General features: G+C 53.6%; 1 protein-coding gene across 3 annotated transcripts in view; it reads right to left on the reverse strand.

Moving 5' to 3' along the window:
• Positions 1 to 5,357: 5,357 nt before the first annotated feature.
• FAM163A (family with sequence similarity 163 member A) overlaps positions 5,358 to 22,004 on the reverse strand; it is a 68,910-nt gene continuing 52,263 nt past the window's right edge. The window contains exons 2-6 of one of the 3 annotated variants that reach the window (XM_032291268.1): positions 14,174 to 14,204; positions 11,985 to 12,076; positions 7,833 to 7,854; positions 6,440 to 6,554; positions 5,358 to 5,870 (exon numbers count right to left, since the gene is read on the reverse strand). In XM_032291268.1, the coding sequence (XP_032147159.1) occupies positions 5,460 to 5,870; positions 6,440 to 6,532 (504 nt within the window). In that variant the 5' untranslated portion in view covers positions 6,533 to 6,554; positions 7,833 to 7,854; positions 11,985 to 12,076; positions 14,174 to 14,204 and the 3' untranslated portion in view covers positions 5,358 to 5,459. Of the gene's footprint in view, positions 5,871 to 6,439; positions 6,555 to 7,832; positions 7,855 to 11,984; positions 12,077 to 14,173; positions 14,262 to 22,004 lie in introns of those variants that run through there. The other 2 variants (XM_032291270.1, XM_032291269.1) reach the window with 2 other exon arrangements.

Below are 22,004 nucleotides of genomic sequence, written 5' to 3' on the forward strand. Positions count from 1 at the left end.
CTTGTACCCAAGGCGTGCACCTGATCCCTGACATGCTCAGGTGCCTGTGGCCAGGGCCGGGGGACCCATGTCGTCTTCTGTCCACACCTGGAGGGGAAGGCGACCTCACATGCCCAGCGTGATCTGGTCCCCCAGCCTCTGGCCATTCACCCCTGTGGAGACCAGAACTGTGCTGTCCCCTGAGCGTCCAGGGCTGCCTCATCTATCAGTTGTGGCTGGGTTCCCTGCTGTTGGTGTGGGGAGAGTGGGGAGTTGGTGACAGGGTAGAGAGGAAGTGGGAGGCCAAGTGGTTCCCGGGAGGCCTAGGAGAAGCTCCCCAAGGACAGCCAGCCCCTCCCCTGGGCTCCTCGGTCTGACTCAAGTTGCTCCTTCACCCTCCTCCCCTGCTGGCCCCTCTCTTCACCAGTTCCCTTCCCAACGGCCACCCTTCCTTCATCACCATCCGCTCACCGGGTGGAGAACCAAGAGACAAGGATGTTTCTTACTGGGCCTGTAGTCCCAGCTGCTTGGGAGGCTGAGGCACGAGAATCACTCTGCGGAATGCTGCGTGATTCTGGGGCTCACAGCCTTAGGTGGTTCCGCGATCTTCTGGAAATAACCGGGGGCCCGCTTCTGAAGTCTCTGCTGGGCAGAAGGTCCCAATTCCCTTCCCTTCCCTTGCTGCCCCTGTAACAAAGGGCTGCCATGTGACATGATCTCCTCAGGCTTCAGAGAGGTGATTTTATCCAGAGCCACACAGGCGGGAAGACCATCAGCCTGGAAGGCATGTGCGGGGTTGGGAAGAGGGGAAGGGCGGGAGCAGGGGCTGAAGCCTGGGTCGCCCCCCAGGGAATCAGTGGCCAATAAACAGCACTTGTAAACTTGAGCGTAGAAAACTGGATGAGACGTTTTTACGATGAAAGAAGCTTCTCCTTGAAGTCCCCGCAGAAGCCCCAGGAGCAGAGTGACAGGGACAGGTTTTGGGGAAGTTGGCTGGATGATGCCATCATGGGGCTGCTGGAATCTGGGGAGACAGAGCTATTGGTTGGAAAGCCTCCGGGTATGAGGGTGATGTGCCACTTTGACAACGGCCTCGGCCTCCCCGATTTTTGGGCTGACCAGCACAGAGGATGAAAACTTCTCACCCGGTTTTCTACACTCAAGTTTACTAGTGCTGTTCAGGAGCCCTGGTTATTTCCAGGGGAAGATCACCAAGGTACCCAAGGCTGAGACTGCTGAGATGGCACAGCATAACCTGGAGTCCCCAGCTCGATTTGCTCAGAACTCAGAAGGAAAACAGCCCACCCCCCTTGAACCTCAGGCACTGATGGAGGCATTTCCCAAAGGGCAATGACAAGCACGGCCAGGACCTCCCCTGCGCTCCTCGGTCTGACTCAAGCTGCTCCTCCACCCTCCTCACGGCTGCAGCTGAGACTGATGGCGGTCCAGGGCCACCCAGGAGAAGAGCTGGGTCAGGGCTGTGACCTGCCAGCAAGCATGACGCCGAGCAGATGTGCCGGGCGGGCGAGAGGCTGGGGGCCGGGTGGGGGCTGGCTGCCCTGCGGCAACGGAGATGGCGGGAGGTGGGGCTGGGTGCGGCGATGAGTGTGCCCTAGGGTCTGGTTTCGGTTCCCATAGGACAGCCACGGTGACAGAGCTGTGGCCAGCTGCTCCCTGGGCCGAGGGTGAAGGAAGCTGTGCTCCCACTGGTGCTACGGAGGGCTGCTGCAGGGCTGGGGGCCTGGGGGCTGGACTGCTGGGGCAGGCTGCCTGCTGCACCCCCAAGCTGCAGTCAGGGCTCACCCTGAGGCCCTGAGGTGGAGAGAGCAGCTCACTTGTACACACCCATGTGCACACAAGTGTACACACACACACACACACACACACACCCCGCGCTCTCACTTCATCCCTGAATTCTCCCTGACACAAAGCCAGTTCCTGGTTCTTCAGTCCCCCACATCCCTCTCTGCCTCTGAAGTCTCTGCTGGGCTGTTCTGGGGATCTGGTCCCAATTCCCTTCTCTTCCCTTGCTGGCCCCAGAGCAAAGGGCTGGCCGTGTGGCATGATCTCCTCAGCTTCAGAGAGGTGAGTTTACCCAGGGCCACACAGGTGGGAAGACCACCGGCCTAGAAGGGGTATGTGGGGTTGGGAAGAGGGGAAGGGTGGGAGCAGGGGCTGAAGCCTGGGTCGCCCCTCAGGGAAACTCACTATCCTAGCAGGTCTGCCTCAGCCACTTTCCCAACAAACAACACGTCTCCCCTGACTGAACCCTGATGGAGGCAATGGGGGCGATGCCAGGCAAGAAGGTGGAGTTTGCTACCGTGTGAGCAGGGAGAGCGCTGGACACAGATGCTGTGGGTGTTGAACAGGAGCCTTCACCCTTAAATCCACACTGACGGCCCCCTTCTCTTCCCCCAGTGAAGAACGAAGGACCCTGTGGGATTTCTATTTCAAATTTCTTATTTATTCGACATTCACTGGTTGTGACTCCAAGTTATCAAAGATTCAAGACAAGAAGTCTGTAGCAGGAGTGGTGAAGTGGAGGCAGAGGAAGACGGCGGGGAGAGCTGCGTTCCTGGCCCCTCCTTCTCTTCCAGTTTAGGGTGCCGTTTGAAAAGACTACAAAGAGTGTCCCTTAGCACAGACTAGACAGCAGAAAAGGACAGTGCGGTTGAGCGAGGGAAGCTTCCTTTTCCACAGCATGGGCCCCTGCAGCTGCAGCGGGCAGGCAGGCAATCTTGAGCCTGGTTGGAGCCAGTGCCCTGAGCAGCGTGGCTATGTGGGGAAGAGCTGGGGCCCACCATCTCTCCAATGCTGCTAACCCAGATTCTGATTTGTGGGGTGGCAGGATTTCACTAGGAAAGCGATAGGAGGGAGGGGATTGCACAGGATGCTTGCACTCAGGGACCCCACTGATCAGGGGCAAGAAGCGGGTGATGGTGAATCGGGTCTTGATTTTTACAAAGGCAGGATGTATGAATGATGTTATTTCTGGCGAGGAGGATGTGGCTGCTGTGGTTGATTAGCTGTGGAATTCCAGGGGAGCAAGGCACTAGGAAGTGGGGAACACTGCCGGGCCCAGCAGATCGTTAGGGGCTTGCACGTGGCGCAGTGAGGGCTGGCGGTGGGACGAGTGTGATGAAGCTGCTGCCCTAAGCTGTCCCTCTGTGCCAGGAGACTGATGCCATTACCCTACCTACAGCTGCTTCCCGGTACAAGAGAAGAGTTACCATTAAAGGTGACTCCATAGGAGGGTCTGACAAACATGTTTGCTTTTCACTGACAACTAAAATTGGTTTGCTGCTAATCTTGTTTTATTGTGGTCTTTCATCCATCAGCAAGCATCCCTGCACACAAGGTCAGAAGGCTGGGTCAATACCTCCAGACCCTGCCAGGATTAGGGCAAGAGGGAGTGGCAGATCTTTTTTGGAAATTCTCACTTCCTAGAGCACTAAATGGTAATTAGTTTATCTGGGCAAACCACGTTTCCCCAGAGAAAATGGAGTCTCAGGGATCAGTGACTGGTCCTAGAGCTAATGAGTGACCAAAATGAGACCAGAGCCCAGTCTTTTTCTCAACTGAGGGCGCTTTGATTCCTGATCGAGATGTAAGGTGAAAGGTGCCTTAATTGTGGTGCAAAGGACGTGCGTTCCCCTCTTACCTCCCTGCTCCCTGCTCCCTCAGAGGCACCCTGCCTTTGTCAAATGCAGAATCAAGATTTCAGCGGGGGGCCCCGCCCCTTCCCTGCCCCATCCTCTGCGAATTCAGTGACTCAGGAGTGGGAAGGGGGCGAGCTTCTGCAGGGCCACTGGAAAACTCATCAGGCATGCTCACTCACCAAGCATAAGGCCACTGCCACGTTCTAAGTGGGAAGTCAGAGTTGGAAATGAGGCTGGCGTGAGCCACAATGAACGGCTCATCGCCAGAGACTGGGGAGTAGGGCGGCCACGTGGGGGCGACGAGCGTGGAATCCCACGGCTATGTCACGTCCCTCCCATCCTCAGGACGGTGCTGTTGCTCTGGGATGAAGGTCCCGCTCAACGGCGTCACGGGTGGATGCCCGAGGAGAATGCCGGGCCATGGGGGCGCTGACGTGGTTTCAGCCGCTGCAGCTTCACCCCACGGAGAGTCTGAGCTCTTCCTGTTCACCAGCCCGGTGGCTGCCATGGGGATCGGCCACGTTAACCGCCTTTCATTCAAGTTATTTGGGGATCAGACTTTCCTCTCTGGATGGTACATGGGAGACCTTTCCACTCTGCAGCTCCTGAAGGTACAAAGCCCCTATTGCCTACCCCTGGTGACTGGTGTGTGTGTGTACACCCGGGAACGGGACTGCATCCACGCGAGCTGCTCGGGGTGGTGGGCTGGGCCGAGAGACAGTCAGGGGTCTCTTCGCTAATACTAGACCTCTGGGAACAAAACGAAAAAGCTTCTCCAGCAGGGGGCGCTGGTTCCTAAGGCAGAGAAAGGATTTCGGGGAACACAAGGTTAGAGTCACTTTCTGGTGCCGTCCCCATAAGTCACCTTAGGCTTTAAAGTAAACTCGACGTATTCCACGAGGAAGGGGGCAGGCGACATGTGATACGCTCAGGAATCAACGTCCCTACGGGAGCAGCGACAGTGACAGCAGTAGCTATGGTAACCAACGTACAAAAGTGGGTTGTGAACTAGCTCTTGGATACCAGCCCTGTTCGCGCCCCTCCCCTCGCTTCTCCAGTGCTGGAATCGCAGCTCTCCCTTCTCCCCCTGCCCTCTGTCTCCTTCTCGTAGGCACGGATGCTTCATCTCCCAAGGACCCTGGAAGCCTCCAGAGGCTTTGCTGAGCTTTCTGCTGTGCTCCTTTGTGCAGTCCAGCAAAGCCAGGAGCTGGGCACGCTGCAAGGGTTGTGGTGCTGCTGGGGCTGCCGGAGGAGTGTCCCAACCGAGAACCTGGCGAAGCTGCAGACTTAACCTAGCAGACCCCACGTCTGGGCCACGGAGTTGGAGCCAGGCCCTGTCCTGGTTCTCAATGCACTCAAAAGCTTAAATCCTAGTAAACCCTCCACTGTGGAGTAAGAAAAGCCAAAGAAGGCCGGGCGCGGTGGCTCACGCCTGTAATCCCAGCACTTTGGCCGAGGCGGGTGGGTCAAGAGGTCAAGAGATCGAGACCATCCTGGTCAACATGGTGAAACCCCGTCTCTACTAAAAATACAAAAAATTAGCTGGGCATGGTGGCGCGTGCCTGTAATCCCAGCTACTCAGGAGGCTGAGGCAGGAGAATTGCCTGAACCCAGGAGGCGGAGGTTGCGGTGAGCCGAGATCGCGCCATTGCACTCCAGCCTGGGTAACAAGGGTGAAACTCCGTCTCAAAAAAAAAAAAAAAAAAAGAAAAGCCAAAGAAACAGAGAGCCCGTGCGGGGCTGTTGGAGGGTCAGCTAGTGTGTACACGGCTCCCGCCAGGGCAGCAGTGTGGGCGTGTGTGCGGGTTGGGGTGGAAGGGTTTACACGTCTGTACTAATAGCCCTTGGATTGGTGAAGGCCTCACGCCCAGAGCCTGGCCAGGTCACCGGGTAACTCTGGGGTGCTGCCAGTTTGAGGGATAGGGGTCCCCCCTCTTTGTAGTATGTGGGAGCAAAGGAGAGCCTCTCGCCTCCACCCCCGTTGGGCACCATGTCAGCCGTCCGTATGTAAAAGGGCGAGCTGTATGGGGAGCAGGTGGTGCAGTGGCTCGCTGCCACCGCACAGGGCTGGCTGCAGGGCTCCCCGGTGAGAGGCGCCAGGCTGCCTCTGCCGTCCAGGGCTTGGGAGCTGCAGGCATTGCAGCTGGGGCCTCTGGGGTGCGTGGGAAGGTCGTGCTCCTGCTCCTCCTCCTGGTCGGCATCCTCGGTTCCACTCTTCTTGCAGCAGTAATACTGCGGGGAAGGGCAGAGGGATGCCTGAGAGGGTGAATGCTTCCCCGGCCCCAACGTGTTTTTGAGAGTGCACAGGTGCCCCTGCTCCTGCTCCATGGAGAACCTAGACCAGGCACTGAACCCCAGGGGCCTGCTCCACAAGCTTCTATTCCCAGCTTCGCAAGGCCAGTGTTCTTTCCCTTTCCCCTCCCACTAACTCCAGGCTGTGGGTGAGCGGGGCAGGGACACACACATCACTATGAGGGCAGGGCTGGGGCTGCTGGCTGCAGCTTTCAGAGCCTCCCCAGCATGGTGCTCTTCCCACCCCCCTGAAATCTCAGAGGTGCAGGAGACACAACCCAGTGACCCCGAATCTTCCCAGCACACTGTGTGCCCTGAGGGTGCAGGCTGGGGGGATGCATAGCTCCCTTCTGACCAGCCCACTCCCAGCCTCTGTGACTTAGCCTGCCACATTCCATGGCTTTGGGCTCTGTGGGCCCTGAAGTTGGCCTCCAGTTTCTGCCCCCATAAAGAAAAAGAGGTTTGCTGGTGGCCTTGCAGCCTCTGGGCTATGGGTCCTGAGGACTGACCTGGAGCCTGCAGTAGCACAGCACGGCAATGATGCAGAGGAGGATCACCGTAGCTAGGATTCCGCCGGTGATCACAACCGTTCCCGCTGTCATCCGCCCGGCGCCCCATCAAACTCTGCAAAGATGTGCGGCGGGCTGAAGACCAGCTGTGGCTGCGGCCCTGGGCTGGGCCAGAGGGAGTCTTCCTGGAAGTGCCCTTTGGCTGGGCAGAAGCTCTGAGAGCAGCAGGAGCAGGAAGCGCTGGGCCCCAGGGGCTCCCTGAAGGCTGAGGACGGGCAGTGGCCCCGGACTGGGCCAGCCTAAGCGGGGTGTTTGGTAGGGGGCAGATAACAGCTGCGGGAGGGAAGAGAGAAAGCTGAGTGCTAATACCGCTCCTTGCTTCTGTCTGGTTTCCAAAAGTTCTGTCTTTCCCCTTTGGTGCTCTTCTCGCCTTTCCTCTCCCCTCGCACCCTTCTTAGCCCTCTCCCCGCGTTCTGGATGCAGAGTAACAGCTGCTGCTGATGGCCGGGCTCCTCCGTGCGGGGCATCGCGCTAAGTGCCCCCCCGCCGCGCGTTTCACCGCATCCTCGCATCCTCGCCATAACCCTTGAGGCAGTTACTAGTTATCCCTGCTGCAGGCATGCTGAACCGGCTGAGAATGCTTTGGCTGCGAATCCATCCAGCCCGTTCATCCCAAAGGCTGTGCTCTTGATCCCCGCCCTCCTGGCACACACCCAGCTGGTCCCTAAGTCCTTGGCCCTGGCTGGTGGGGACAGGGACAAATCTCAAAAGCTCTTCTCTGACTCAAATCTGCACTTTTTTTTTTTTTTTTTTTTTTTTTGAGATAGTCTCCCTCTGTCGCCCAGGGTGGAGTGCAGTGGTGTGATCTCGGCTCACTGCAACCTTCACCTCCCGGGTTCACACGATTCTCCTGCCTCAGCCTCCCGAGTAGCTGGGATTACAAGCGCCACGTCACCACACCTGGCTAATTTTTTGTATTTTTAGTAGAGACAGGATTTCACTATTTGGCCAGGCTGGTCTCAAAAGCCTGACCTCGTGATCCACCCGCCTCAGCCTCCCCAAGTGCTGGGATTATAGGCATGAGCCACCACACCTGGCCCCAAACCTGCACTTCTTTTAGCGGTATCTGTCTTCTCCTTCAAACCCTCCTGGAAAGCAAGGGCAAGGCGAGCCCAGAGGGAGCAGTGTATGGCATCCTGGGCCCTGGAAGGCTGTGGCCAGATGGGGAGGCAAGCTCTGGGTGTGAGGCTGTCCTGGCTTCAGGCAGATTCTCCTTTTAGGTCAGTGAATGGGGATTTCTGAGCCTCTCAGGTGCATTGGGACCAATGGGACAGAAGGGTGGGGACTGGGGACTTGGTATCTTGAAGAGGGAAGAATGACTATGATCACTTACGTTCAGTAAAGGGAACGGTGACCTGCAAGACAACAGAAAGGACAGAGATGTTGGAATGAGAGAGTCACCGCTGAAAAAGGCCAGAAGGGTTAAATGAGTCCCAGCCAGCCCTCATTTCGCTTTCTTCACTGTGTGGCATATCATCAGTGAGCCCGCAGATCCCCAGTCCAGGTCTCCAGCCGGGTCTCCAACTGCTAGTAGACAGACATTTCAGTGGATGTCCCAGTGGCCATCTTGCACTCAATTATGACAGGTTAAAGTCACCACTCTGCTCTCCAAATGGACTCCCACCTCCGACCTCTCTGCCTCTGTTGGTGATTCCACTAGAGCTGCCCCGAGGGATTTTGCAAGTTGTTTATTACTCAAAGGGCAAGTGGGGCCGGAACCCAACTGCACTCTGCTCACAAAGCTGTGCACCCTGACGTGTTCACTGGGTAAAAGGGGTACCTTTATCTCTTCACCCACAGATACCACCTGCCCACCACTGCTCCTAGAGAGCTGCACCCACCCGGTAGCGTGGCCCCCAATCCGCTCCTGCTCTGCGGACTAGCAGTGTGGCATCGCCTGGCAGGACCATTAGAAAGATGGCATCTCAGCCCCCCACAGGCCTAATGAGTCAGAGTTTGCATTTTAACAAGGTCTCAGTTGAGTAAGTTGCACATTAGAGTTTGACAGGACCACGGGACATTCCCCCAGCTGCCCAGAATTTAAACTCCTCTAATTCTTCCTTGGCTACACCAGTCTTCTGTTCCCCACACCAGTGAAGACTCATCACCTCTCAAGCTGCACTGGTGCAATGCTTTCCTAACTAACCTTCCCAGTTGTGTCTCTGAGTCCCCTTCCTGCCACCAGCTGTTAAGCCTTTCTTCATACTCCTGGGTCCCTCTGTGACTCTCATGCACCACATTGCCTGCAGGATACATTCATCTGCCCATAAACTTTTAGAGACAGGTTCAAAGGCATCGCCATCCCCCACTTTCCTGCACGCTCGCCCTATTTATCTTTCCCCCCTCACCTCCCTTTCTTCCGCTTACATGATCCACTGCCCATCATGCAGCCCACTGTTCTTTCTTTTTGGAGATGGAGTCTCACTCTGTCCCCCAGTTTGGAGTGCAGTGGCGCAGTCTCAGCTCACTGCAATCTCCACCTTCTGGGTTCAAGTGATTCTCATGCCTCAGCCTCCCAGTAGCTGGGACTACACACGTGCGCCACCACACCGGGTTAATTTTTGTATTTTTAGTAAAGATGGGGCTTCATATGTTGCCCAGGCTGGTCTTGAACTCCTGACCACCTGCTGAGGTGGGTGATCCACCTTCCTCGGCCTCTCAAAGTACTGGGATTACAAGTGTGAGCCACAGTCCCACAGATCTTAAGCAGCTTATTGCCCAGTGATGAAAAGACACAGGCATACCTTAGGATATGGTGTGAGACTTGCAGCCACAGAGGCACAGACCAGAGCTGCGGAACAGAGTGGGGCAGCTAATGACTGGGGGAGGTGCTCCACTGCATGTTGTATTGAGCTAAATCCTAAAAGCTGAATGAAAGCTTATCAGGTAGAAAAGGTGGGGTGGGCGGACTGAGCAGTCCCAGGAACTGCGAGGGCTCTGGCCAGGCTGGGACAGGCCAGGGCATGGAGAGGTTACAAGCCAGGCAATGAGTCCAGATTACCTCTCTTGGAGGCCGTGGGGGTCCCCCAGGGGCTTTCAACAGGGCAGTGTGTGGTCTTCCTTCTTCCATCTGTTTAAATCCTGCCAATCCTTCAAGGTTCTGAGAAGCCTCCCCTGACTGCCCCAGCCCTGACGCGCCCTCATTTCTGGACTCCTACTGCAATGCCCTTCACAGTTTGCTCTTCAAATCTTGCTTGGTGGGATGAGAGTCAACTTTCCATGTGGGAACATCTTGACTTCTCCACTGTAAGCCCTCTGAGATCAGGGGTTATGTCTTACACGGGCTCCTATCCCCTGCAGCATTATACATCATGCCTGGCGCATGGCAGGTACTTAAAAGCTCACTGTTTAGCTTGTCACAGCCCTGGCAGTTATGACTCTAACAGACCACCAGGGGGCAGCAAGCTGCACCTCTCAGCTCAATCCCATCTGCAGACTTGAGCCTGGCTGTTCAGATCACTTTCACTTTGCCCAGGTGCATGGTGGGCCATGCTTCAGGCATTTTTGGGGGGCATCTGGAAGGTAGGGGGAAGATGAATCTCAGCCTGGGGAGGGCTTAGACGCTTTCACTACAGCACCACTTCATACCCTCACCGCTTCTGGACAGAGAGGTGCAGGCGTGACCTGAAGCTGGGGAGGCAGCAGTGCTCCCCTCTACAGAGAGGCTTGGACTAGTGTTCCAGGATGTGCCCAGCCTGTTTTAGGAGACAGGGAATTATGGAGAAGCCGTATAAGAGCCGTGCCCTCCCCCTCCCTGCCCCGTGCTGGGCTCCCCTCTTTCAGAACCACACAGGCTGCACACAGCAATGGCCAGGACGTCGGGGGCACAGCAGTGTGGGCAGAGCCGGAGTTCTCAAGGCCCAGGTTCAAGGAGCACTTATGTCACTGAGCAGCTACCCCATATTGGAAAATGACCTCCTTTCTCACTTGTAAAGCAAAGATGAACAGAACACTCGGCTCTCATTCCTGTCACGCCTCCCTCACCGTAGGATCGTGACGAATCACAACCAAGGATCATCTCCTCCTGTGAGTTCTCAAGTGTGACTGGGAGGAACGAGGGGGATGGGTGTGAGAGCTCTTCGTAAGCTAGAAAAGACCCCACAAACATGGCTGTTTGTGGGAAAAGGAAGGCCTAGGCATGCTGTGGCTGTTTAGATATGGCCTTAAAATCATAAGCCAGGAAGGGACATGTGAAGGGCGTGAGATGAATGAATCAGCTCTCAACCTGTGTACTAACGGCAGATAAAAGTTTTTTTGAGACAGGGTCTTGCTCTGTCACCCAGGCTGGAGTGCAGTGCTGTGACCTTGGCTCACTGCAGCCTTAACCTCCGGGGCTCAAGCAATTCTCCCACCTCAGCCTCCCAAGTAGCTGGGGAACATAGGCACGAGCTAGCATGCCCGGCTAATTTCTGTACTAATGGTACAGTTTGGCATTTAAATTCCTACATTCAGTAACTATTATTTCTGGAGGGTTCGTCACCTCTTTGCAACAAGCTGCAAATGCTGACAGTAACTTCTTACACCCGGACAGCAGCCTACAGTTTGCAAACTGCTCCATTAACGCTTATGGAGCCCTAATGGCGAGCGGGCTCTGAGATGGCCCAAGTGGTCCCTGCCTCCTGGCAGTCACGCCCTTATGTACTCCCCTCCCCGAGAGTGGGTGTGGCCTGGGACTTGCTTCTAACCAATAGGAAACAGCATGGGTAATGGGATGTCACTTCTGTGAATAGGTTATATAAGATTCGGACTTTTCTCTTGCCAGCCATTCTCTCTGATGGCTTTGATATTGAAAGCTGCCCCCCTGCGGAGGCCCATGTGTCCAGAAACCTAGGGTCGCCTCTGGCCAATTCCTGGCTAGGGACTGAGGCCCTCAACCCAGCCTCCCAAAAGGAACTGAACAATCACATAGATGAGAGTGGAAGTGGATCCTTCTGCACTTGACCTTGGAGATGAATTTATAACTCAGCTGAGATCCTGAGGCTGTGAGCCAATCAGCCACATCTAGACTCCTGAGCCACAGAAACACAGAATCGTTGTGTGTTGTTCTAAGCTATTGAGTTTCTGGTAGTTTGTGATGCAGCAAAAGATAATGACTACACATTGAATCTAACAGAAGCCCCAGCAGTTCTGGAGGGGCAGCCAGCCTGTCAAGTCATTTGCCTAAAGTCACAGGATAGCAAGTGTCTGAGTCAGGACCCACGGCCCAGTGCTGTGGCGTTTCCATCACACCGCCTCCGGAGGTGTCCTGAGGACAGAGGAAAGAGGCCCCTGTGTTCCCACCCCGGTCTCAGCAGGTCTGGGGCAGAATGATTCAGTGGTGGCCAAATCAGAGAATGTGGGTAGCCAAAGGGGACAAGCCTGCTGTCCTCTAAAGAATCCTGAGGGCCTTCCCTCTGTGACCAGGACTTTCTGAAACTCCTTCCCCACTGGTGGCCCAGACTCCCTCTCCCGGGGGAAAAGGGAGTGGCCTGTGCCTTACACTTACGTGAAACAGCTGGCGCAGTGGTGGCTCAGTCACACGGGCTGCGCCTGAGCAGACTGCAGTTGGGAGTGCCTCATGGCCAAGGGCATCAGTCCCTGCCAGAGAAGAGAGGGGAAGACCTGTGTGAGCTGGACAGGGAGGCTGAGGACAGACAGACATACCAGCAGGCGGGGCAGCTGCAGCCCCACAGCCCTAGGGTGGAAGTCTCCCCATGGCTTTGCTCCTCGAGGTCAACCTCCCAAACTCCTTGGGTTCCTAAGAACCTGAGCACAGACCTGTGAGGTGGCAGCGACCCCAGCTTTGTCTCCTTCCCTCTGTGCTGCTGCTGAAACCCCATGCCCAGGGCAGCAGCGGGATGCTGGGCACGTGTCTGGGAGGTGAGCTGAGTGGGCAGGGTGCCGGGCAGGCTTTCTCCCACTCCACTGGAGGACTCGGATCTATGCCCTAGTGGATACATCCCTGTTGCTGGACGACTGAGCCTGCTGTCAGCCTCCCTCTTCCCCAGCCCCTCCCCACCGTTCCCCGGGCCAGTCTTCCCCAGTGCCTGCGCCACACGCTCCCCTCCCCTGCTCCAATATCCTGACTTCCAACGACATCTGTCAGGCCAAAGACGGCGACTGGACAGCCAGATGAGCAAGTTCAGGCTGCTGTGCTGATGGAGGAGGGGCGGCAGGGTCCTCCCAAGTCATCCAGGAATCTACGGTAGGCTAACATTTGGGGGTCTCTTTACATTCTTTTATTTATTCATTTAACCAATCAATCTAACCCAGGACAGTGCTGATCTTTTTTTTTTTTTTTTTGAGACAGAGTCTTGCTCTGTTGCCCAGGCCGATCTCAGCTCACTGCAACCTCGGCCTCCTGGGTTCAAGCAATTCTCCTGCCTCAGGCTCTCAGGTAGCTGGGATTACAGGTGCTTGCTACCACGCCTGACTATTTTGTGTTTTTACGAGAGATGGGGTTTGGCCATGTTGGTCAGGCTGGTCTCAAACGCTTGACCTCAGGTGATCCACCTGCCTTGGCCTCCCAAAGTGCTGGGATTATGGACACAAGCCACTGCACCTAGCCAGGACAGTGCTGATCTTTAAATAACGACTCAACATTCTTTGGAAGAGTTTGGACCCTACACTGAGAGAAGAGGGAGAGGAATGCCCTGTGGGGGTGATACTCAGCCCTGCTGAGTGGTCCTGAGGAGGAGAGGCCTCTCTGGGTGGTGGATGTTTTCATCAGGGAGGAAATCCAGCCATTAACCTCAGCCGCAGAGCCACCTTCCAAGAGGACAGGGCTAACCGCCTCCAGGTTCTTACCCTCGGCCAGAAGCTGGAGATCAAAGGACGGACCTTAGCATGATGCTGTCTGAGTCTAGCAGCTCTCAGGGGCAGAGCCTCGGGGAAAGCTGAGAAGGAGGCAGAGTGACCACGTGACAGAATAGCCCTGTCCCCGCATCGCCTCCCTTCTAGATCTGGGCCTTACTACACTCTCCCAGCTCCTGCTTGGACATTCTGGGCACCTGAGGCTTTCTTTTCTCCAAGATGTTCTCACTCACATCAAACCGTGGCGTTGAGCTTCATGTGACTGGGTATTACGGCGGGGCGCTTCCTGCACGACTTCTGACATGGCAGAGGATAGAAATCAGATGGCGGAAGTGAGTCTGGGACAGGGCCCTCGTTCCCTGGCTGTACAGACTGTACAACGGGAATGCAAGAATATCTGTCTCGGGATCCGTGGATGCTTTCACCCACTTTACACAATACGGATAGGACAATAACTTGGTGAAGGTTTGGTGAGATTTCCATGGTGAGAGGTGTTGCTGAGCTATGTATCCCAGGGGAGGAGGGCTCTGGGGCTGCCTGTCTTGAGTCAATATTGTCTAAGTGTCAACAGTGAGAAGGCCTCAACTGAAGAGGCTGCAGGTGGCCTCCACATGCCCAGAGGCTGGGCAAGGGGTTGCAGGAGACTCCCGGATCAGAGCTGCAGTGCTCGTGTGGGTGAGCGGAACTGCAGGAGAGAGGGGCCCAGCCCAGCAGGGAACCCAGGAGAGCCCCTAAAAACAATCCCAAAAGCCGGAGCCAGTTTTCAGTTTCTCCAAGCTCTCTAACCAGTAGGAACCCCTAATTTCAATCCAGGCAAGTGGTAAAACAGCGGCTCCCGGGTGTGGTGGGAAGAGAGAAAGGGGAGGGATGTGGGGGTCCCACCTCAGGTGCTTCCAGCTTGAGCGGAACGAAACTGGAAGAAAGGAGAAAAATAATGCAGTCTGAATGGAGGCCAGAGTGTTTCACTACTCATGATTGTTACGATTATTTTATATATATATATATATTTTGAGACGGGGCTTTGCTCTGTTGTCCAGGCTGGAGTAGAGTGGCTCAATCTCAGCTCACTGCAACCTCAGCCCACCGGGTTCAAGCAACTCTTCTTCCTCAGCCTCCCAAGTAGCTGGGAGTATAGGCACCCCCAGCTAGTTCTTACATTTTTGGTAGAAACAGGGTTTCGCCATGTTGGCCAGGCTGGTCTTGAACTCCTGACCTCAGGTGATCCACCCACCTCGGCCAGCCTATTAAGCATTCTAATGCCTGAGTGGACTGTATCTATAACTTACAGTAACTATAAGGCTGTCACCAAAGACTGGATGACAAAGCAATGGGATCGGCACAAGTTTTTTTCTAGGGACAGGGGAAGATTTCTCCCACTGAACACATTTTAAAATAATGGGACATTTGAAGAAAAAAAATTAAAGTTGCTTTGTGAGCATAAATCATGCGACGTGCTTAACATATCCGTTACTTATAGAAAAAAATGATCCATGGAAATGTGAGGGCTGCAGTATCTTTTTAAAAAACTTTTATTTTAGGTTTGGGGGTAAAAGTACGGTTTGTCACATAGGTAAACTCGTGTCACAGGGTTTGCTGTCCAGATTATTCCTCACCCAGGTATTAAGCCTAGTATCCAATAGTTTTTTTTCTGCCCCTTCCTCCTCTCACCCTCCACCCTCAAGTAGGCCCCAGTATGTATTGTTCCCTCTTTGTGTTGATGAGTTCTCATCATTTAGCTCCCACTTGTAAGTGAGAACATGTGGTCTTTGGCCTTCTGTTCCTGTGTTAGTTTGCTAAGAATAATGGCCTCCAGTTCCATCCATGTTTCCGCAAAAGACATAATCTTGTTCTTGTTTATGGCTGCATCGTATTCCATGGTGTCTATGTACCTCATTTTCTTTATCCAGTCTGTCACTGATGGGCATGTAGGTTGATTCCTTGTCTTTGCTAAGGTGAATATTGCTGCAGTGAACACTTGTGCATGTGTCTTTGCAATAGAATGATTTACAGTATTTTTATTTTCCAGGTGATGAAACCAAGTTCAGACAAGACAAGTGACTTGTAGAACACGCAAGCAATGTGGAGGTGGCACTGTAGAGGTCCCAGGCCAGGGCCCTCCACGTGATGTTGTCTCTCCTTCCAGAAGATCTGTACTTACTTCATCAGGAGTGGGATGTCCGCTGAAGCAGGGTTTCTCAGACTGGCTTGAAGGTAACAATTTCCTAAGCCACGTATTAAAAAATGGAGACTTCCAGAGTTACTAAAGCAGCATCCACAGGGTGGGGCCCAGGAATCTGTATTCTTAGCAGGTTTGAGTCTTACCATCTGGCTTTCTGGAAAATGATGCAAGAAGAAACTTCTTTGGGAGGATTTCCGTCTGGAGGCAACAGGGGAGGGGAGTGATCTTGCAGAGGCTGTGGCCTCATCTGGTGCCCATGACAAGAGTGGCTCTGGGTTCTGTGCCTGGAGGCAAGCAGGCCAGGGGGCAGGAGGAGGGGGAAGTCTAAGAAGAGCCAAAGCCACGTGGTGAGCCTGGGTGGGATGGAGCCAGTAAAGCTGTTAGAATGAGGGGCCTGAAAGGCCATTTGTCTAGTAGAGGCTGGAGTTGGACACTAAAATCCACCGGGATAGAACGTGCCGGGAAATGGATCTCTCACTTCCCCATGAGGCCAGGGGTCTCTGCTCTATCTGAAAGGCCCCCTGTTCTCACTGACTTCAGCCTCACTGAAGCAGGGTCGCCTCGCCTCACTGGATGAATGCAGGCAGGAAACGCCAGCTGCGGCTGGCACCAGCACATGTAATTAACCATCGACTGCCCCCTGCTCCTTGCTCGACCCCCTTAGGAGCACAAGTTAATTGAGTGGGACCTAAGCACCGACTGATCTCAATTTCTCTGATGCAATTAAGCCTTCTCCAATCATTTATTAGCTCATGAAATTGACACAGCAGGTTAGCAGTCCCAGAGAAGAGGTAGTTTTTTTCCTTGTTACCTGGATTGCAATCCTTGGGCAAGGCTGATAGAAGGAAATGGGGAAGGGGTTCCCTTTACCTTGATTGTACATATGCCCATGACAAAGTCCTGACCCCCAGGATGAGGGTTTGAAGAGCTGGCGACCACATGGGTGCCCTCACCCTAGACAGGCTGCTACGGCAGCAGAGTGCACTGTTTGTGAAGAGGCTTCTCTAGGAGATATGACACTCCTGCAAATCTTCAGGAAAAGACCCCGAAGAATCCCAGTGTAACAGTAGGCAATGGACAGGTGGCTTATGAAAGGGGCAACCCTAGAGGCTCACAAGAAAATGAAGAGATGCACAAACTCATCTGGAATTCAAGAAATACAAGCTGAAGCCGCAGTGAGTTATCACTTTTTACCTTAGGGTTGGCAAAAGTCAGGGGCAGAGTAATGCTGAGCATTGGTGCAGATGCGGGGTATAGGAGCACTGGTGTGGGCGTGGCTGGAGCAGCCACTGAGGGAGTGACCTAGTCACAGCGACTACACACATGGTCCGGGAAACAGCAATTCTGCTCCTGGTTCAATGTCCCCAGAATTTCCGAACACAGCCATAAGAGGTCATATGTGAAGATGTTTGTTTCCGTGGGGGTTTTTATGACGGCAGGGAATTGGAGGCAACCTCAGTGATCACCACTGGGGCGTGGACCTGTAAGCTCAGGTAGAGGCTGCCACACAGGATCATGCTGAAGGTGAGGACCAGGTGTGGCACCACGGCACACAGCAACGAGGAGAAAGCTTAGCACAGGGCCAAGTGAAACGGCAAAGCAAAACAACAGGCGTGAGAGGCGTGAAAATTCTGCTGACGTGGATTTAAATGACAAGCATACAGATCAACAATTCACATTTTCAAGAACACATACCAAAAAAGGCATACACACTATGGCTGCCTATGGAAGAAGGCAAATGAAAGTGGGAGTGAGAATAAAAGTAAATAATATGTGACAGACCTTGCACAGACCAAATCATGCATGATACTGTGCTGCGATCTGAAGAATACAATTAACTTAGACTTCTGCGTCTGAAGTCCAACTCAAACAAAAGAGAAAAGAAAGGACGCTTTCACCTCCTCCAGGGAGCCTTCCAGGATTGACTTAACACTGCACATTTTTGTTTGGTCTTCCTTAGGCCTATGTGTCCTCTGGTATTGATACATGGGTGTCCTGTGGGTATATTTTGCTTTCTTCTTTACAGTATAGACCATTTGAAGGCACAGACTTGGAATCACGAGTCTCTGTTAAGCTCCACTCCAGCTGCCTGCCTGGTATGTGCACATTTTGGATACTGGAACGACCAGTTTTAAGGGGGAAGTTGCTTTGCACAGAGTGCTGTCTCCACACAGAGCCTTCCATCCTACTGTGCCCTGCTGTGTACAGTGGAAAGAGCACTAGGCCAGGAGTTCCAAGATTTGGGTTTAAATCCCATTTTCTGCACTAATTACCTGGGTGAATTTGGATAATTAATGACCTCCTTGAGGCTCATCTGCAAAACGGAGATAAATAACACTCCTGTCTCTACAGGGGGAGGATTACCTGGGAAAACAGGGGGAGGATTGCCTGGGAAAATCACACTGCCTTCTAAGGAGGGTTGATGACGTCTCAAGAGCCCCAGGGCCCCTGTAGTTAGCCCTCTAAGCTGCTCCCAGGAGAGATGGTCTCCATGCACACTCACCCCTGGGTGAGTCTGGCTGTGCTGGGGTTTAGGAGTGGGCCTGAGGAGAGCTGCGTGGGTGTGGGGTGGCAGGCAGGTCAGGGAGGGTGGGGTGAGGAAGAGAGATGAGCCCTAAAAAGCAGCTGAGGCTGGGGGTTTGGCTGGGTCTCCTGGCCAGTTAAATATTCCAGCAGTCAGGCACTGCAAAAGGCTTCCAGGAATTGGGAGGTGTCTTATTTAATTCCAAGTTTTTGTGGTGGTATCTCCTCAATGTGAGTGATATTTTTCTTCTCTGTGGCAATCAGATGAAGGGGTTGAGTGTCCAACTGGGTGCATATCCATGGTACACAGAAGACACTCACAGCAAGAAGAATTCAGTGGAGGGAGAAGTTTAGAGCCAGAGGTGACTATGAGAACAGCAGCCCTGAGCCCTATAACGGGGTCTGAGCATGTCCTATCCAGACCCTGCAGAACGTGTGAACCCAGCTCACATTTGAGTTACGCCTGAGGGAACGTGTGTGAAAATGAGTTTGCTGTTCCTTTTCTCTTCCATTCCATCCTTGAGGGGCTGCTCAGAGCAGAACATAACCCTCAGGCTCCTGATCAGGACCTTGACTGGACCTTGTCTGGTCTCAGCATCCTTATGGAAACTCTGTTATTCTCCTCATTTAACCTTCATCTACTACTTACTGAGCACTAAGGAAGGTGCCCGGCACGGAGCCCAGCCCCAGGGACACAAGATGAGAGGCAGAGTGGAGCTCATAGGAGGGAACAGGGAGAGAAAACATGGCCCGTCCTCTCGTTTCAGGACCCCCAGTGTCCAGGCCACCTGTGGAAGGCCTGGGGGTGACTCTGACCTCTCTGTCAGACCATCATGGTGTGTGGAGTGCACAGACGCCCCGGAATAGGCATCCCCATCAGGCTTGTTCAGTGCTTGGGATTATAAATAAATATTTGGGGCAGATAAACAGAGGCGCCCTGCTCCTCACAGCCAAGGGCTGTCTCAGAGGTGCAGCCTGCATCCTGGATGCCTGTCAAGGGCAAGGCTGAGCGTACCCCTTCCCTGATTGGGGTGACACAGAAACAGGCTGCTCTGCATGTTCCTTCAGTAGAATCTGTGTCGATCATGGAAGAAGAGTGGGCACAGGTCTGTGGGAACCCTGCACTGGAGGAGCCTGAGAACCTGGCTCTGGGCCCCTTGCGCTGGGGAGGGGCCGTGACTGTGGTCTAAAGCCCCACAGCCTACTGTTTCATGTCTGCCTTACTCACCAGTGAATCTTTCACCCCAGAACACAGCAGATGCTCAATACATATCTGTCAAAGGCAGAAACTAGTATACAGGGCATGCCCCATTTATGGGAAGACTTCCTTGCCACCGTCCCCCACACCACCCACCTGTCTCTGCTGCAGAGTGTCACACGGCGCCTCAAGCTCCACCTGCTCCAGTTCCCGCCTTTTCCGATCCTTCCAGGCCTCGGTTTTGCCAGATGACACAATTGGCACTTAGTGACGTGTCATTCTAGACGAGTGGGCCATTGTACGCAGGTAACACTTGTCTCTGGAGCTCTTGAGGTTCTGATCACAGGTCTGTCCGCTCTGTTTCGGAGAGGCTGGTGCTGAGGCGGGTAAACTTGTCAAGGGTTTGGTTCACCTTGGACTTGGTTTTTTTCCATTTCTGCCTTTTATAACAATGTTCATTCACAGCTCACAGAATTTTCCTAGGCTTCATCTTATTTATCTCCTCTGCATGGCAGATTTTGATTCCTCTTACTTCACATAAAATATTAAGTGTAAGAAGGCCATGTGATTTGGACAAGGTCCCATGACTTTCCGGGACACCCTGCTGCCAGTCTTCTCCCATGACCAGAGTAGTTCTTGCTGTGCATGGCACATGCCAAGTGGCCCATCTCCATGCCACCCTGGCTCTTCTAACTCCAGATGCAGTGGTCTTTCCTGGCCTAACAAAGCAGCCTCAACTGCTGGCCATGTGCAGGAGGCATGGGGACACCACACCTAGCCTCGTGTTGTGGGCTAGGGTTTCACGTGTGACAAGTCTGCTGTGTTGCACTTTATGACTTGGATGTCTCCCCATCTGTCCTTGATAGCTTGGAGGGTGTTCTGAGAGTCCCCGCGCAGCAGGCCTGCAGCTCAGTGACCGCTAAACAGGCTGGTTAGGAAGGGCAGACGCGGCTATAGGGCTTGTTTCGCTTCTTTAGTGAGATGTCAGCAGACTGGAAGAAATCCAATAAGAACACAGGCCACTGAAGGGACAGAGCTTGATTTCTGAGGCAGATGGAGATAAGGAGGGGCACTGCATTAAGCTGACAAGAGGGCCAGAGGGAGCCAGCTGTGCTGACTGGCCGCAGAGCCCAGAGTCCTCACACTCAGACTGGCAGGAAGCGGGAGGCTGGCAAACGGGTTTCCAAGAGGTACAGGATTGAAGTAGGCTGATTAAATTATACCAAAGGAACTTAAGACCAAGTCCGGGATGAATTTCACGGAAGCATATACACGAGTGCAACAGGAAGGTTTGGAAACTGTCCACCCACATCGTGAAGGGAAGCTTGGGGAACATTTCCGAAGCACTCTGCTCTCTTTTTCCCCAACCCAGGGGGCCTGGCCCATTTATCCCACACCCGCATCCGACTGGGCCAGGCTAACGCTTGTTCAGAGTGGGGCGAGGCAGCTGGTGGCTTAGGAGGCCTTAAGAACATGCCAGGGTTACTCCAGAATCCTCAGTCACATCAGAGAAAATATTCTAACATGGGCAAAAGGACAGTGAAGAGCCCAGGGGCGGTGATGAATAGAAGCGGCAGCAGGCCTGCTGAGGGTGCGGGTGGGCAGGGCCGCGCGGAAGCCACCGGAGGGGCGGTCCAGAGGCGGTTCCCGAAACAAGAGCAAGACACCAGGCGTGAAGCCCAGCGGAGCCTGCAAAGGAAGGATCCCACCAGATCAGAACAAAACGATGCCCTCAGCCACACGGACGGGACCTTCCACCCTCACTTAGAGAGCTGGAATGGGACATTCACATCCAAACACATGCCTTATATTCTTTTGTGACGGAGTCTGGCCCAGGCTGGAGTGCAGTGGCATGATCTCGGCTCACTGCAACCTCCGCCTCCCGGGCTCAAGTGATTCTCACGCGTCAGCCACCCAAGTAGCTGGGATTACAGGTGCCCACCACCAAGCCTAATTTTTGTATTTTTAGTAGAGACAGGGTTTCGCCACATTGGCCAGGCTGGTCTCAAACTCCTGAGCTCAGATAATCTGCCTGCCTCAACCTCCCAAAGTGCTGAGATTACATGTGTGAGCCCCCGCGCCTGGCTATGCCTTATATTCTTAATAGTTACACGCACGCATGCTTAAGTCAACTGCACATCAACACTCACAATTCCTATTCCGCATACGGGTTTAGTAATTCTCAGCTCATTCTTTGGGTGTCTTTGTGAAGGCCCAAGTACAACTCCTAGAAGTTGACCTAGTTGACTCTTAGAGCCAGTATTCTGAGAGAGCAAAACTAAGGAAACAACATCTGTATCCCAACAAGCCTCTGTTTAGACTGTATTTTTTGATTGAGAGATAAAAGTTATATATATTTATAAAATGATGATGTACAACATGAAGTTTTAATATATGTACACATTGTGGAATGGCTAAATCAAGCTAGTTATATGCGTGGCCTCACATACTTTGTTTTTTTAAAGTGAGAACACTTAAAATGTACTCTCTTGGCAGTTTTCAAGTACATAATAGATTGCTGGGAAATACAGTCCCCAAGCTGCACAATAGATCTCTTGAACTTATTACTCCTGTCTTGATAAATCTTATTTCCTTTTTTTGAGATGGAGTTTCACTCTGTCACCCAGGCTGGAGTGCAGTGGCATGATCTTGGTTCACTGCAACCTCCACCTCCCAGGTTCAAGCAATTCTCCCACCTCAGCCTCCCAAGTAGCTGGGATTACAAGTATTCACCACCATGCCCAGCTGAGTTTTTGCATTTTTAGTAGAGACGGGGTTTCACCATCTTGGCCAGGCTGGTCTCGAACTCCTGA

This window comes from Sapajus apella, unplaced genomic scaffold, assembly GCF_009761245.1.
Source record: "Sapajus apella isolate SASKATOON/1434 unplaced genomic scaffold, GSC_monkey_1.0 scaffold25, whole genome shotgun sequence".
Taxonomy (NCBI): domain Eukaryota; kingdom Metazoa; phylum Chordata; class Mammalia; order Primates; family Cebidae; genus Sapajus; species Sapajus apella.